Below are 18,119 nucleotides of genomic sequence, written 5' to 3'. Positions count from 1 at the left end.
AAGACGCCTTAATTATTTAATTTCCCTTTGGGATTGAGAAAGCATCTTTGAATTGAGCTGAATATACAAGCGAAGAAGAAAAACCCAGAATGTTCTCAGGCGGTGTGCGTTTGTTCCTACCATGCCCTCCATGCCGTGGGGGAGCAGCAGTACTATGCCGTTCTGTCTGACCCACTTGGCCTGTCCGGAGCTGATGAACTGGTCGATGATGCACTGAGCCGTGTTGTGGAAGTCTCCGAACTGGGCCTCCCACAGAACCAGAGCTTTGGGACTGGCCATGGCGAAGCCGAGCTCAAAACCTGCACAGACGGGATAAAAACAAACGGTACGGTATGACTGAAGGAAATCATGTTTAATGTGATATGAGTTCATCACTCACCCTAACCCTTATGGTGTAGGAGTTCATAAGTTTCTTACTTCTTCCTACTCCTTTTCGAGAATATTAAGATTTACTGTACAAAAATAACTGTCCTCTGCATTCCTTGTTCATGTGTGTGATTTTATACTTCTGTCATGTTCGAAATAAGTGTCAAAGAGTCAAATGTGTCAATTGTGACTTTTCATGGCGCTGCCGGTCGGTGTGCCACTCACCCAGGACTCCGTACTCAGACAGGGAGCTGTTGCACACGGTGTAAGGAGCCTGATCAGGGGAGATGGAGTTCATCGGGATGCAGATCCTCTTATCAACGTTCTGGTCATGGAGAACATGATGTCGATGGCTGTGAAAAAGAGTAAAAACCATTTGATTTATTTTTTTAGCAGGACATTGTGGCCAAAGATATGAAACAATATGTTTTAGTTGAAGAATGAGAATCTGCATCCAACTTTTTTTTGAAAGAATATATAAAACATAGTATTATCTTTTTGCATCTTTACAGTCCTGTGTGCCACTGTGTGTATTTAGCATATTTTCATTGATTAGCATTTTATGAAGTCCTGAATTTGATTGCTGGCCAAAGAATCTGATTTTCACATAAAACTATGTAATCTAATTAGAGGGATATATTGTGATGTAAAATTTGTGGCCAAAACAAAATCCACCTCCAACCAATTTAATCAGTGTGTATATTTTGTACAAATCAAACCCAGTTACATTTAATCAGAGTAGTTCATCTACAACCAGCAGTAAAACATTTAACTTTTACCAATAACATCATTTTCTGCGTTTCCCTGAGGATAATACTATATTGCATTAGTCTAGCCATTGCATTCTTGTCTAATTCCATTTGATTTTAATCTCTCTTCACAGCTCAGTCTGGGCTTTCTCCCATTCACTTGGATTCCCTCTGGTGATTTCCACAATCAGCGAAGAGAAGGAGGAATTGTGAAGCGTGACATTGATTTTCTGCGCTGTCTTAGAATTGTAGTCTGCCAGTAGTTTTAGCGATGGAAGCAGAGGAACTGAACGAAGATGTTTGTGTTGGCCAAATATTGAATTAACATTAACAGACGCCTCATTCAGCTTGACACTTCTCTCTTCACAACGGTGGATGGTTGTTTACAGCGTTGATAATTTCCAATAAGCTTCATAGCATCAAACTGTCTCATGACACAGGTCATGGCCAGACGTTAGCGATTGGGTAACATTTAAAACCTTGTGAGAGTCCACGCTTTCAGGAAGCAATCGTTTCTCAACAGCCGAGAGTCCAGACCCTCAAAGTGAAGTGCAGAACAAGACACTGGTTTTTACCAGGCTAGTACTGTCAGTGTTGAGCAAATAAACCATGTCACTCAATATTTACCATTAAACATGCTGTTTTGTTGTTACCTGAACGTCCCCCTCTCTACATCCTGTCCGCTGAGACGCACGTGGATGCCCTCTTTGAGCAGAGAGCCGAAGGCCATGTACTCTCCGAGGGCCCAGTCACACACTCGCTGGCTCACCATATCTGCGCGTCCCTTCAAAATCCGACTCAACCCTGCGCCGTGATCCAAAACGCAGAAACAGGAAGGCTCAACAAGGCTAATTCACAGCATTTTCTAACAGTCCTAATGGAGTGATGGAGAATACCTCCATGTATCATGAAATCTTTCACCGGGACAGAGGCTGCGATGTTTCCAATGTGACAGAGCTCATCTTCTCGAATACCAGTGGAAGGACAGCTCATAGTTTTAGGTTGACCATCCAGAGTGAAAAAACCTAAAGATTTTATAGGCAAAAGAAATAAAAAATAATAATAACTCAGTGGTGGAGTGTTGTAATTGAGAGACGTTATAAATACCACACCACTGCTACAAACCCTGACACTTACACGCGTTCTACTCAAATGTCACAACAGCGACCTGATGCTAACCTTACTTAATCCTATGCTACACTACGCAGACACTCTGTCTGCGCTGAGGAAGATCCACTCACCACAGCATGCCGAAAGCTTGAGGTGATTCCAACAGCAGTGGAGTCCGACTTGGTTTCTGATCATTTTAACATTTAATTATCTGACTACTTGAAGACACTCACATAGCATGCAAGTTTCAGCAATCATTAAATATGAAAAAAGACAAAAAGAAAGTAATTTTCTCAGTTCAGATGGATTAGCAGACTACATTAACACAAAATATACATGTAATCTATTTGAAATAGGTCAATTCATTTTACTGTGAAAAAATATGACACAAATCAACATTTAAATGATTCCTAGAAACAAGTTACCTGGCCAGGGAGAGTCCAGCCAGTGTTTGATGTGGAGGATCTTCTCGTCTTTGGAGTGAGCAAAAGCGTCCTCGCAGATTTTGTCGTATCGAGCTACTTCCTCCTAAGTGTCAAAAAGGTTTGCATTTCTGTTTCATCAATGAAAATGTGGAGTTCAAACCTAAGAACTCAATTCCAGTCTTTTTAAAGTTTATGATAGATAAAAATCACATCCTCAAAGTGATACGGCGTACAGGCATGCTGGTGGCGTTACCTCGTAGTGTTGTGTTGTGACGACTCCTTCAGCAACGAGCTTCTCTACAAACATCTGCAAAACTCCTTTCTGCTTCTTTATCTGCTTGTACATCAGCGGCTGGGTGAACATCGGCTCGTCCATCTCATTGTGGCCGTTACGTCTGTAAGAAACCTGCAGCAGAAACAGTCGGTAACAACCCTGTCCTGATATAGGACCGTGAATTCTCATGATTTCTGTGTTTTTGTGTAATGACCTATGGATCTATCATTTTAATATTTACAGCAATACGTTTGACAGATAGACAAACCATTTCTGCCATGGCGTACGCAACACTTCTGACTTGAACTTTTGGGTTTTGTTAATAGTTTTTCTAACCTTTTCCTCCAAACTACAAGTTTAAAAGGGATGTCATATTTTTTTTTAAAAATGCAGACATTTGCTTAAACATTTACCAGATCTACAACAACATCTTTATGGAATGTGTTCCTCCACTCTGCTGCTACGTTGCACACAAACATCACGGCCTCCGGGTCGTCTGCATTGACGTGGAAGATCGGCGCGTTCACAACTCGGGCCACGTCTGTCGGGTACGGAGATGAGCGAGCCATCCTGGGGTCTGTGGTGAATCCAATCTGCAGGAAGCAGAGAAGGCTGTCAGGTGTTTTCATGTTTCTGCTTGGTTGACAGCTCGGCATAAACTAATATGGTTTTATGTTACTGGCTTAATTAAGCTTCATTACATTTCTTCAGTCCAATTAGAATCATCATGCACAGTGCATAAGGCACCAAGTCCTCGGGGAGGGGGAGGGGGCGGGGCACCTAACATATTCATGGCCATAAAAAAATCAGCATAATTATAGAAATCAAAACTGTGGTGTATTTAAAGTAAAAATATGTCACTATTTTTACTGTGTTTTAATAGATATAATGAAAAATTTTAAAAAAGTAAGTTGCAGTTGCTAAGGAGAGAAACAGGAAGAACCTACAAGATTATTTTACTGTTGTAGACAAAAAAAAAATAGTAATGCATAATTTTAGATGCTACTACTGAAGTAACACTAAGCTCCTTTGACCAAATAAAAAATTATATACTTTTTTATTTTGAATTCCATGTTCACCCTGTTACATCTGTCCTGCTTCAAAAATAATTTACTTTAATTGCAGTGTTACAGTCTGTTAATCTAAAATAATATGTAACTTAATGTGTAGATGTTCTGCAGACTTTGAGGATTTTTGGTTCTAAAATGCTCTTTTTAATAAATCTTCCTCAGAAAAACAAAACTTGTCATGATTAAGCGGGTCGGTTTCCTCTGTAAAGTCAAACCTTTGGTTGTTTAGAGGAGTTTGCATCAACCAAATACAACATGTATTCCTATTCTAGCAGCACTTCTCAGGATGAGACCTAGTTCTGAATTACACTCCCTGTTGTTACAGTTACAAAGAGCCTCACAAATTTTTTTAGGTAAGTAACAGAGGACACGAGGTTTTCAAGGCATGTGATTTATCAGACTGAGCCGTCTGTCTTAAACCGAATAAAAGCCTGGAGGCCTCATTTCTCCACTGCATGTCTTCTGGTGAATGACCTTCTTTAACTCCTTCAGAGTTCACAAGTGAATACCTGGTTGTTCACCACCACATGGATGGTGCCATGGGTGGTGTAGGACGGCAGGTCCGAAAGGTGGAACGTCTCGTACACAATGCCCTGGCCTGCGAACGCAGCATCTCCGTGGAGCAGAATAGACATCACCTGAAACAGTTTCCAAATTCAAAACCTATAGACAGTTCTTTTCATGAACTGTTATAAAAAGACAGTTCATGAATCTGTCTTTTCTCACCCTCTTCCCCTCGGTGTCTCCAGAGTAAAACTGCTCAGCTTTGGTCTTCCCCTGCACCACTGGGTCCACGGCCTCCAGGTGGGACGGGTTGGCCATGAGCGACAGGGTGATGTACCTGTCACTGACTCGGTTCATCCTCCTGTGATACATGCCTAAATGATATTTCACATCTCCTGAGCCCTAAACACAGACGGTAAACGGTTACAGCTCATGTGTTTAAGCCACTGTGATCCATAAGTCAGCTAAACGTCTAAGTGATGACTTTGTGTGGTTTTCCAATTTGGAGGAAGCATTTCTTCTGATTAAATTTGTCCTTGTGCTAAGACACTTTTACATGTGTTTATTTTAATAACAAGTTGGTTTGAAAGTTCTACAACATGGGGGAAGTTAACTGGGTTGATGTCTTAATCTAAACCAGAAGAACCAGAGATTCCTGATGTTTCTGGCCTCTATGCAACAGAACAATAAGTATAAAATGGTATTTTCCATGATTCCATAATGACACATTTTTGTGTTAAATCTGTGATATCTAGAAGAAATAATATTTCAAAATATTGCTCTGCAAACATTAAAAGCATGTAATTAGTTGGAGTCAGTTTCATTAACGTTTGCACAGACGTCTGTGAGTGGTTTTGTTGTGCGAACCTCATCAGCAGCCTCCAGCTTGGAATCGAACTGACAGAAGATCTGGTCCAGGTCTTTCCGGATAACATTGGCCAGAACGTTCAGCCTCCCTCTGAAGAGAATCATGGGAAAAAAACACATGAATGAGAATACTTTACTTTTGCCTCCGAGCACAGTATCCAGATCTTTTGAAACATTTCACATTTTGTCATGTTACAACTACAAGTTTCAGTGTCTTTCGTTTTTTTTTATTTACTTTTTTGTTTTTGTTTCGGTGAAAGACCAATACAAAGGGCATACAGTGATGGCATGGAAGGATAATGCTACATAGCTTTTAAAGATTTTTTCATTAAAAATATTTAAATTGTGGAGCACATTTGCATTCAGTCACCATGTGTCAGTACTTCGTAGAAAAATGCTTTTGCTGAATTTGCAACATTACAAAAAATAAAAGAAAACATTATGCTTTACAAACCATCTACAAACCATTTAGAAGCGTCATGTGGTGCCTCTGGTGATATTTAAGTGAAGAATCTGTGAACATGAATGTAATTTTCATGGATGGGGATTTTTTTTAAGGGGCAAACTGATTTTTGGAGCAAATTAAATTTGTATTTAGAGGTTCCCCAGTACTTGTAAAAATAGAAAAAATGTAAAATTATGAATCACTTTTCTTCCACTTCAAAATTATGCACACATCATATAATGCACAACAGTAGTTTCATGACAAAACATGAAGAAGTTCATACTTTTTTTTGAGAGTGTATGAAAATGCATTAAATTCCTTCTACAGGCTTCACCAAGCCAATACTGGTGGCTTGGTGAACAGCAAGAGAATAAAAAGTCTCCTTGTGTGCGTTAGAGGACACCAGGTGTGACTGTCTGTACCTGTGAGGCATTCCCAGGATCACACTCTCCACTCCGCACTGACTGGACCGGTCGATGATGGTCTTCAGGGCCGGGATGAGTGACTCACAGCCTTCCAAGCCGAAGCGTTTCTCTGAAGACCACTTCCTCTGAAGGAACTCCTCAAACCTGCCAACAGTGGTGACCGCTGGTACGCTTCACAGAACTCTGGCTCCATCACCTCCGGACTCAGAGCATGTAGAACCGACAGACTGACCTGGTGGAGCGGATCATCCTGCCCAACAGAGTCCTCTTCTCTTCCAAGGAAAACTGCATGATTCCTGGCGTTTCGAACTTTTGTCGGATCCACTGGCACTGCTCCACGTCATTTATGAACATGAACTCCACCCCGATATGCTGACAGTAGGCCATCTAGGAAACACAGACATGAACACGTATTGGTTTGAGATCCATAACCCATAACAGCTGGGTTATGGATTAATGGTGGATGGATACTACAGGATTGTTGACAGGATTTTTTTCTCCTGACTTTCTGAAAATAGGGCTGGACAAATCAATAGCAATACATGTCACGATAGACATATGATCAATGTCAATAGATAATATGTCCAATATTCAATACTTTCACTGAACTCCAATCCAGAACTGAACAGCATTCTGGGTGATGTAGGCAGAGGAAAGAATTTAGCTGCTCAACCTCTCGGGTTGTAGTTAGCTCACAACCCGAGCTAACCAAGGTTGGTGGCATCAACTAGCTAACTCATTGTTTGGTTGTCTAGCAACAATGTGTTGAGTAACTTGCGCAGCAGCAGTTTCAGGATCTGCTGCGTTGCCTCATAACTGCTTAAAAGTAAACGGAGTGAAAACTAAATAAAACAAGAGAGGTCACATCACCAGTTGGGCAGTAATTCAGATATTTCAAACAAAAAAAATAATCAATAATCATTGATCTTGATTGATATGAAATGCTTAAATCATAATATATTTTTCAGCCATACTGTCCAGCTCCATCTGGAAGCTTCTCCAAATTCTGTTGGATCATTTGTTTTGCCCTTCGTCCAGTCCCAGGTCATGGGCCGCCAAAGGTAGAACTACAGAGATTTCTGTCCTCAACCATTTTTTCTAGTTGGTTCCATGCATTGCCTATCTTTTTGACGTTTTCCTTGATGTCTCATCACCAGGTGTTTCTAGGATGGCCTCTCTTTCTCTTGTCTTGGAGGTTTCACCTGACAGCCTATCTGGTGAAGTTGGTTGGTGGTTTGCGTAGGGCAGTGGTGTCCAAAGTCGATCCTGGAGGGCCGGCATCCTGCATGTTTTAGTTCTATCGCTGGTTTAACGCATCTGGATCAAATGATGGGCCATTAGAAGGCCTAAGGAGAACAGTTACATGCTCAGGAAGTTGTTACTACCACCAGAAAGAAAACTAAAACATGCAGGACGCCGGCCCTCGAGGACCGCCTTTGGGCACCACTGGCGTAGGGCATGCCTTACCTAGCATTATCTTTTCTTCCTGATTTCTGCCTCTGCTGAGAGTTGACAGATCTTTTCCCATAGCAAATGTGGAGAAGTTTTAAGGTTTTGATGCATTAATGAAGAAGAAAAAGCATATTTCTAGCATCTGTCGTGCTGTTAAGGCCACTGAATGTATACAAGCTCAAGAGGACCAAGATAAGTCTGAGAAGAGTCTGAATGTACCAGTGATGTGCGGTGAGGTTCATAGCTGGTGAGGCACTGACTTAATCATAATCAGATTTACAAATATAGGCCCCTACATGTTATTGTTTACATAAGGAAATTGCGCGCATGCGGACAACACTAGAGGGCAAAAATGCTAGAGGCATGTCATCCATAGCCGCCGCGCTGCCGCCGTAGAATAATTCTGTTAACTCAATCAAACTTGGACATGTAGATATTATTAATTTTGTTCTATGCTCCACAGCAAAGTGAAAAAACTTTAAAGTACAACTCAAAACCACTTCTTTCTCGCTCTCTGTGTCAGCGCAGCTAAACGCAGACTAGTTGCTATAGTTACATAGCTGCAAGAGACCTGCATGCCTCACCTCGAATCTGTTTTCTGCCGTTTCTGATCGCTCCTTAGCGCACAAAATGCATTACAGACAGTTATTGACACTGTACAGTATATACATAAGCTAAATTATGGAAAATCAGTTCATACATTAAATGTTTCTTAGCCATTTTATTGGCGACGTACAGACAGGAGGAGCATGCGCTCATAAAATGGCAGCCAGTGCAGTTAGCGAGAGGTTGCACAATCCCAGGTGAGGCTCAGCTCGCTGCTGCCTCACCAGCTGTGCTTCCGAGCATTTGAATGGGAAAATGCGAAAATTCAGTGATTTTGAAGAACAAAATCATCAGAATTGGTTAAGCTAAATGAAAAATAGCTACTTTATAGTACAAAACACAGAGTGAAAATAGCAATTTATCTTATGATTATATTATTCTTCCATGATGACAGGTGAGGCAGAGTCTCACCTGCCTCCCCTGACCGCACATCACTGGAATGTACATAAATATTCCTATAAAGTAGAATTATATTAATATAAAAGTGCTCCAGTAAATGTCCAAGTTGTTTTTGACAGAGACCTTATGAATGTAAACTGAGGGTCACTGTAACGGAAACCCTGTAAATTCTAGACACTAATAGGTACCACAGAATTGCACAAAACTCCGTGAGGGACGACGGAGTCCCTGCTCGAAATTCCATGAAAGATGTGTATGGAGCCTTGTGACAGAAGCCCATTAAAATGCTGCCTACATCGTTTTAAACTGTGATTGTGAGTGAGAATAAAAACAGCAACAGGTATTTTGTTCCATATAACACAGTAGGAGTGTAACAGGTAAACCTTCTATGGATGCAAACTCCACTAAAAACCCACCTGTTTAGGATTGTACTTGAAATGTAATCAATTACAAATTTATTGATGGAACTTTACTTAATGTCGTGTTTTGATTGTTGATTCTATGTTGCATTGTGTTTCTGTGTTTGATATGATGTAAAGCACTTTGAAATGCCTTGCTGCTGAAATGTGCTATACAAATAACATTTGATTGATTGATTGATTGGTTGATTGATTGATTGATTGAAACAAAGCTGTTTTAATGTGTGTGTGCACTTATCACAGCTCTACCTCAAGGCGGCGAATGATCTCTCTGAGTGGGAGCGCGCTGGCATTGCCGCCAATGAAAGTGCTGGCGGGGAGCCGGAACACCTTGTCCAGGTCACCCTCAGTCAGGCCGTACAAACCTGGAGCGAACAAGAGACACAGGAAACAGAATCAAACTGAATCTAAAGCAGATCACTGGAGCCAGGTGGAGTGGAACTGATCTAAAGAAGGATGGCAAACCTGAGACAGAAACTAAAAACAGAGAAAAGTTTAGAATTTCTGCCTTTATCTTCTCTAGTATGGAAGATAACATTTACTGACAGACTCCTACTGATATGACTTCTCACAAGAATAAAAGCCACATATCCCTCCAACCCCCCATGTGGGGCCAAAGTTGCACCATTCTTAAATTACGGTGGACTGCAGAGACCTACAAATGTCCTACAAATCCAGCACTTTGGACACCCTGATCTAAACTTTCTTTATCACACTATGAGATAACTCACTCAACAAGGAACAGAAAGTCCAGAAAGTTTTCTCAGGGTTCTATGGTAATCATTTATTATGTTAACAACTCAAATATTAACTTTATGGATCTGCGAGCTCCTAATCACTTTCTTTAAAGTTTCCTGGAAAGCATGGAAACATTTACCACAAACTGGAGAAGCAGCATTCAGCTTCTGTGCACCACAAATCTGGACCAAACCTCCTGAAAACTGTAAAGCAGCCGGAACACTGAGTTCCTTTAAATCCAGACTAAAGACCCACCTGCTTAGGGTTGATTTTGAAACCTTATAAATGAAACATTAATCAACATTTTGATGTAGGGTAGGGGTTAGGGTTAACCATGGCACTTGACAAAATGTATTGTTTCAATTATTCACTTTGTATTTTTGTGATATTACGATGTAAAGTACTTTGAACTAGCTTGTTGCTGAGAAGCTAAATAATGTAATTGTTCAAAATGTACAACACATATGGTGGCTGTTGTTTAAGCGTACCTATTCATAATGAACCTGACTTTCATGAAATCTTAAAAGTAGTTTCAACAATATGTCTGAAACTTTCTGAAAGTTTTTCTTCACACTTTGGAAGAATACTCACATTATTCCAGTGCAGTGTTTTCTAGTCCGTCACCAAACCATTAACCTTTGACATGTTAGCTAGGGAAACATCATTTTTAACTTATATCTTTGGACAATTGGTTTCAGTGACTCAGGTTTCCAAATTATTTTGTTCAATCTATGAAAATCTTTTACATTTTCATATTTTAAACACAAAGAGATACAAATCTCTCTGAGGGCTAAAATTCACTAATCCTAAATTATTGTCAGAATAATATGGAATAATTTCTCACTGGGTGATTACTGCAGAAGACGGGCCACAAGCTGAGCAACATCGACCAATCAGAACGCACGGATCATTCAGGAGCCACAAAGTGACAAACACACAAACTGCTGGTTAACGATCCAGTAGAATGCCACACATTTAATTTCAGAGGTCAGACAATGCAGCGACCTTTTACTGACCTCAGTGACCCCTCTCACTGAAAATGAACAAAACCACAAGTGAGCATGGAAACATCCAATCAGAGGTCAGAGAAATCAGCAGGTTGTGAACTCAGAGGCACCGGGTCTTTTCATAGGGAACAATGACTGAACAGCAAACACACACCTTTCACACAGTCAGGTGGACACTTCCTGTTTACAGGATCAGTTTGCTTTTTGCTTTTTTATGAGCAAACGTTAATATTTCTCTCACATTCTGACTTTGGTGAAACTGAAAACACACACAGTCTTGACAGAAGCAAAGTGCTGTGAGAGGTCACACTGCACAGCTGTGCTTTGACTGAACTGCTGACATCATCATGATAACATGCTTAGCCTATCAGAAGCCAGAGCATCATAAAGCAAGAACATAGTCTTATCTCATAGGGAACATGGCTTTCTGTACAGGATGTTCTAAAACAACCGCAGCAGCACGAGTCCATGTGATACATGAAAAATTAATGATAACATCACTACCCCTGATAATAATCATAATGACAACAAGAAGTAGTAGTTTAGGTTGATAATGCATTGGGATTTGAGGCAGTGAGGAAGCTTGTGTTTATCTTTCTGATTTATCTGGGTTACTTAATAGAAAATAATTGTTCCATAAAATCACATTAAGGGTTTATAATTTCAGATAAGCCATAATCTACAGTAATTAATGTTCTCAAATTATTACAACCATACCCTGACGGTATGATAACAGATCATGTGTGCACTCTTTTTTTTTCTTCTTCTGCAAATCACCTAGAAAATTTACATTTTCTGTATAAAGACTGATTTTACTGACACTTTCTGGGCTTCACTAATTACTATTATAGTCAAAGGCATGAACCTCACTGCATATATACTGTATATATACAGTATATACAGTATACTGTATGTATATATATATATATATATATATATATATACATATATATATATATATATATATATATATATATATATATATTCAGCCCCCCTGTGTAAATGCTCTGCAAACCATCTAGAGATCAGGTATGTAGTTCTAGCAGAACATACATTTTGCTCATAAAAATTTAAATACCAAAAAAATTAAGATCCTAAATATACTGCCCCGAATTCAAAAAGGGAGTCAGAGAGACGCTTAGTGAAGTGAAATGTAACACGGATGGTGCAGGGCTGTTTTTCTCACCAACATTTTGAAAGCCAACAGTACACGGAGCGTCATCGAAGTCCACACAGCTGATACCGAGGGGGTCCAGCTTGGCTATGTGATGGCCCCGTACCTGCAGAAAGGCAGATGAGGGTCGGTGAGGTTAGAATGTCTAAACTCATTCCAGCAGGTCACCTTCATGATGTCAACATGGCTGACCCAGTTTTCTGTCCTCATATCAGAAGTGGGTTAAAGGCTTTAAACCAGCTGCCTGTTTTACCTGGAGCCAGTTTTCTGCCTGAACAAAATACTTTCAATCTGAAAAGTTTTCTGTACATCTGATGTGTTTGCCCAGATGAAAATGACCTTCATGCAACTTAAAGACTCACTAAGAGGATGTTTAATTAACACAGAGAGAAAACTAGGAATTCACCAATTCACTTTTTTTACTTCCAATATCTGAGGTTTATTATTGGCTGATACCAATCCGATACAGAAAAACAGCTGAATTTTTTTTAAACAGACATAAATGTACTGAATTACAAATTTATTTGATAACTCTGCACCAGTACAGCACACTGAAATACACCAACAGATTCACAAGTTTGGTCAAACATGTAAAACCAACTTTAATTTGTTCCGTCAGTGGGATTAGGAGTAGAACAGCCAATGGAAAATAAATAATAAAGAAACTGAAACTAACTACAACAAACTGCAACAAATCTTTAGAATGATTCAGAAAGTGCAATTAATAATTTTAAATATAATGTAAAATAAATGGGCTGCACAGTGGCGCAGTTGGTAGCACTGTTGCCTTGCAGCAAGAAGGTCCTGGGTTCGATTCCCGGCCTGGGGTCTTTCTGCATGGAGTTTGCATGTTCTCCCTGTGCATGCGTGGGTTCTCTCCGGGTACTCCGGCTTCCTCCCACAGTCCAAAAACATGACTGTCAGGTTAATTGGTTTCTCTAAATTCTCCCTAGGTGTGAGTGTGTGTGTGCATGGTTGTTTGTCCTGTATGTCTCTGTGTTGCCCTGCGACAGACTGGCGACCTGTCCAGGGTGTACCCCGCCTCTCGCCTGGAACGTAGCTGGAGATGGGCACCAGCAATCCTCCTGACCCCATTAGGGATGTAAAATAAATAAAGCATTCAGAGCATACATAGAATATATGAATATAGAAATAAACTGAATTACATTTTTTGGAATATCGGGACCGATACAGATATTAATATTGGATCTGTGCATATTTAATGAAAACATAAGCTTGCAATAATGTTTTTGTCTTTCTGTAAGTTATAAATCCTTTAGATATGTGATTATTTATTATGGTGCAGAAAATTCTGCTATGAATGTAGTAGTAACAGCTGTAAATATAAGATACAAGTAAATTTGATATTGATCTGAAACAACATTTATCATACGATAGTGTTTGTTGTTTACCTGGTAGGCTCTAATCAGTGACTGCACTGCCAGGTGGTCTTTCACCAGTTTCTCTACATTGGGCTGAGCTCCCACCAGCATCCGGAGGCCTGTCGTTCCGTCAGAAGGCCCGCTGAGCGGAGGAGGGCTTTGGTACGCCGCACCGGGCGGCGCTCCAGCATTTGCATTCCGAAAGAAAATATCCCAAGACTGTGAGAAGAAAAAAAAAAGGATGACCTCTGCTGTTTTTTTGCTCATCTCCTGGTGGTAAACAGTAATTGGAAGTTTTTGTTTACTGCCAACAGGCTTAGACTGCGTCTAACAACATGACACAAAGTAGGCTAACACAGCTACTCCCAACCTCAAAGTCGGTTATGGTTGATGTACATTAAGATGATATAAGTTACTTTATGCCTGTGGTTTGATCTGACTAAATCAATCACACACATAGTGCTGTACAATTTCTCTATTACGTTAGTGTTTCAATGTGCAACATGCAGACATATTATTTTGTAACACAAGTACCACTGGTTTTTCCAACTCACAACTGGAACACAGCTAAGTCAGGGGTGACAACGTTCCTACATCCCAGTTTCATCCTGAGGCAATGAAACCTCACGAGTTTTATCTACATTTTTGGATTGTTGTAGATTTTTGTTGCTGTTGTTATTGAAAATTTATAAGATTTCACTTGCAAAAACAAAATTAAGGTAGATTTGCATTAAAATCAGAAGTTACATGAACTGTAAGCAACACCATTAGCTAATGAGCATTAACCTCACTCTCCACCTAAGTTTCCAATAGGAGCAGGGAGTAATTAGATTACAGGAGTGAGAAGCTTTTAGGGTCAGCTTTCTGTGCTGGATGTTAGCTTACAGTTAGCGCGGTGCACGAGTTACTTTACAGCTGTACTCAAACTATGAACCCTGACAGCAGGCAGCTCAGTTTGTTAGCTGAAAACAGATTGCAGGTCAAAGCCTATGTTTGAACCTTTTATGACGTACAATTCCCCACTGTAAACGTCTGTTCACTGAATGTAGTTTAATCCATTTAGTGGTGTTCATGAGCCAACTGACAGCTAATGTTTTGCTGTTCTACTTAAAGTAGCACAAGCAGAGCTTCAGGTTCTAGATATGATCATTAGTTGGTGTTATTTCTAAATCTCAAGTAAGTATAAGACAGACATGAAGATCTGCACTGATGTTTTTGCTGTCTTGTTAAGCGTCATAATAACATGGTTCATGTCAGCTCTCATCATTTTCACCAACACAACAAAATGTATTGTTATAGTAACATAATTTGAGGCATTACCAAGAAAGGTGACCTTTTAACTAATAACTATTTTCTTCAACAAAGAAGCTTCACTCCTGTAATAATGTTAATTCTGAGTTTCTACTTAAATAAAAATGCACTCACAAATAAACAGGTGGAGGATCAAAGTCAATTGCGTAAACTTTAGCCCACTGTATCCTGGACATTCATCCGTTAGTGACCAAAATCTCAGTTTGGTTTGCATGCAATCAGTGCAAAGGACTCAGACTGGATGTGACGACAAATGTGCATAAGTGAGCAGATCCAGGGGAGAAGGTCATTTGCTCCTGAGAGACTAGCGTTCCCTGAATTTTACCTGTAAGGCAGAGACTGCTAACACAGGAGCTGCCAGACAGCCAGCAGCTGGAGGAAAAGTCAAAAGGACAAACATTCCTGAGATTAAGCAATGCACTTTGAGTTCTAATGTGTACAAACACGACTGCTGCGTATTACTTCTTTTTAATCATGTTTCGTGGGATTCTTCCATAATATACCACAAGAAGCTGCAAAGCTTCAAAATTACGTTAATTAAATGCAAGGTAATATGACTTAACTTCAAATCAAGACTCATTTAGACCTGTCACAATAAGCAATAAATCAACTGCATGATCAGTTAAAAATAACTTTATAGTTTCCATTTTCATGATGTACTGTTTTTCTCTTTTCTCTCTTTCTACCAAAAACTAGACAATAAAAGTCTTCAGTCTGATGCTTTGGTTTCAACTAGACGCTTTTATGAAGGACAATTTTGTTTCTAGAGACTTTATAATTAATTTTATTTGTTGTTTCTGTTCTGTTTATTTATTTTGGATAATGTCTTCCAGTTCCAGTGTTAAATGTTCATTAGAGTTTAAAGTTTATTGATCTCTGAGAACGAGTTCTTCCATTATTGTTCCATTGCCATTATTTTACCTAAAAATGGTCCCAAAACAACGTTATTGTTTATTGCAATAACTTCCTAGACAATTTATCGGTCAGTAAAACTGAGGCCTAGACTCAGTTTTCTTTATCACAAAAAATCATCTTTCACTCATTCTGCAAAGTACAGTTTGGTCAAAATGACAATCCTCCCTTTCCTTGACTATGGTGATATCAGACCTGCATCTAAAACTCTACTCCATAAGCAGCACAGTTAAACAAAAAAAAAAGAAAATAATAAAATAAAAAATATATTATTATGGAATAATTAAGTGTGTTTGGCGGCTTCACTAAAAAATTTTAATAACCTGTTTGGTTAGGCTGGACAAACAATCTTCCCTGTCACAGTTTTGAACACATGGAAAGTCCGTTTTTTGTCATTAGCTGCCATCTCATAAACCCTCAGTACCTTATGCACATTCCTAGGATCCTCCAGCCAGGTGTAGTACATCTCCTCCACATAGTTGGAACTGGTTCCATTGAGAAAAGGTTCAGCAGCCACAGACGCACTCAGGCTCCTCACAGGCTGAAATGTCCTTGCACCTCCTTCCAGCGCCAACAGTCGGGACTGCGGCGCGCTCTGGGCTGTCTGTGCAGCAGCTAAAGGCCCAAGCCTCGCAAATGTAGTCCTTAAGCGGTGCATGGCCGCAGGTCAGCCACGGTTCCCAACGCCCCAACTCTCCTCTTGGAAGAAAAATGCAGCAGAATGTGGGGAGTAAGGAGACCCTGTCAACATGAAGGCTTCTCCCGCTCCGTTGCTGGAGGTGTTTTTAAATCGCTGATGCTAGAATTCGTACAGATGTTGCTCCTCACTCTTTCCACAGGTTTCAGTCGAGTCTGAAAAGCACACAGGTTGATTAAACTCTTCTAAAGGACAATGAAAACAGCAGGGCTGAATTCATACAAATGTCACTCTTCTCACATTGTTTTCCATCATTTTTGAGTTCACTAATTATTCCACGCTGAAGAAACTGCTGACCAAATGATGGAGTACTAGGGCCATTGTAGATAGAAAAAAGAAAGAGAGGAGTACATTTACAGAAATATATCTAGAAAAAACAAGGACATTTCTGTGTTTAAAAAGTCGAAAATGTGCTAGAAAAAAAACATAATAATTTTTAGATTAATCTCAGAAATTTACAAAAACAAAATCTGAGAAATTTCTATGTATTTTTCTTGAAAATTTCTGAGATTGTTTTGGTGGAAATTTACTATCAATCAATCAATCAAATTTAATTTGCATAGCACATTTCAGCAACAAGGCATTTCAAAGTGCTTTCCTACTGTTTTTGTTCCATCTACAGTGGCTCTAACGTGCCATCATAAGAAACAGAAATCAATAACACAGTATCATTTATTAAACACACCTTTTGTGTCAAAATTAGAAATGTGCTTCTGTTTGTAGATCTTACTGAATTTGTGTAATTGTGCCTCTGGGGGCACAATAACCAGCAGCTGTCCTGATGTGACCACTGAGTTATGACCCAGTAGTTTGGTTTTATAGTAGCAGTTTGGTTAAGGTACGATTCAATGAAGAAAAATAAATAAATACATTTCAAAGAATATTTTTTTTCGGACAGCAGTAAGCACGGTTTTTAATTTCTGAAATTAATTTATTTCATTATGTCCAGAGAGAGATAACTCTGGTCACTCACTTCTTTCTGGCGTCTCTTTAGAAGACTTAGAAACCGTAGGAATGGGATTTTAGAAAATCTATGATGTTTTAAAACTGTTTTGAACAGAAATCAGCCCAGGCCTTGAGGCATTTCAGTACTAGATCTAAAAGATCCATTTAAAAAAAAAAAAAGAAAAATAAGAAATGTCATTAAGTGCAGCAGCATGGATCCGAACTAAAAGACAGTTAAATTAATATCTTGGAGACAAACAGTGTTTGGTTTGTTGTTCAATATGTTTGGAGTGTTTTCATTTAATAAACTTTTTCAAACCGATTACTTTAAATAATAAAAACATTACAGTAGTGCTGTAAAATCATCTCTGTCGCCTGTGTTAATGTTCACATCTTATAATCCCGACAAAGATAAGACTAGCATTTAAAAAAAAAAAGAAAAAAGTTATGACTATATGAGTGTTGAGGTGTTAAAGAATAAATCGCTGTAGACGAATCTAAACATTAAAAGTAAAAAAAATAATATTAACGTATTATTTACTCTGAAAGGGACAAGACACCGACATTACACAGCAGACGGGTCATCTATGACTAGACTTACACCACTACTTTGCTCGAAGACCTGCAAACAAACCGGAAGGTCACGAGGAGGAAACTTTAAACTTTAATGTATTCAAATAAGTTAAACTCAAGCTGAAACGTGAGGCGGACGTGTTCGTATGTTTCGGTTTATTACCTTTTTTCGCTGTTGGTTTTCCTGGCGCTTCTCTCGGCCTCTCGCTCCGCTGCTGCTGTGAAGCTGGAGCACCGGGTCCAGCGCGCGGGTGCATGGGTGCGGGCGC

General features: G+C 39.5%; 1 protein-coding gene across 3 annotated transcripts in view; it reads right to left on the bottom strand.

Annotated features, from left to right (window-relative positions):
- The window catches only part of ogdh (oxoglutarate dehydrogenase), a 22,099-nt gene extending 3,980 nt beyond the window's left edge, over nt 1-18,119 (bottom strand). Inside the window, exons 1-17 of one of the 3 annotated variants that reach the window (XM_005806877.2) lie at nt 18,014-18,119; nt 16,060-16,487; nt 13,443-13,631; nt 12,043-12,136; nt 9,361-9,476; nt 6,468-6,622; nt 6,233-6,379; nt 5,366-5,456; nt 4,721-4,900; nt 4,504-4,632; nt 3,338-3,517; nt 2,904-3,056; nt 2,651-2,753; nt 2,012-2,140; nt 1,769-1,919; nt 592-719; nt 121-299 (exon numbers count right to left, since the gene is read on the bottom strand). In XM_005806877.2, coding sequence (XP_005806934.1) covers nt 121-299; nt 592-719; nt 1,769-1,919; nt 2,012-2,140; nt 2,651-2,753; nt 2,904-3,056; nt 3,338-3,517; nt 4,504-4,632; nt 4,721-4,900; nt 5,366-5,456; nt 6,233-6,379; nt 6,468-6,622; nt 9,361-9,476; nt 12,043-12,136; nt 13,443-13,631; nt 16,060-16,293 — 2,358 coding nt within the window. In that variant the 5' untranslated portion in view covers nt 16,294-16,487; nt 18,014-18,119. Of the gene's footprint in view, nt 1-120; nt 300-591; nt 720-1,768; nt 1,920-2,011; nt 2,413-2,650; nt 2,754-2,903; nt 3,057-3,337; nt 3,518-4,503; nt 4,633-4,720; nt 4,901-5,365; nt 5,457-6,232; nt 6,380-6,467; nt 6,623-9,360; nt 9,477-12,042; nt 12,137-13,442; nt 13,632-16,059; nt 16,488-18,013 lie in introns of those variants that run through there. The other 2 variants (XM_023338167.1, XM_023338166.1) reach the window with 2 other exon arrangements.

Source organism: Xiphophorus maculatus, chromosome 8 (assembly GCF_002775205.1).
Source record: "Xiphophorus maculatus strain JP 163 A chromosome 8, X_maculatus-5.0-male, whole genome shotgun sequence".
Taxonomy (NCBI): Eukaryota; Metazoa; Chordata; class Actinopteri; order Cyprinodontiformes; family Poeciliidae; genus Xiphophorus; species Xiphophorus maculatus.
Note: the sequence above shows the minus strand (reverse complement) of the source record. Positions and strands in the feature narration are given on the sequence as shown.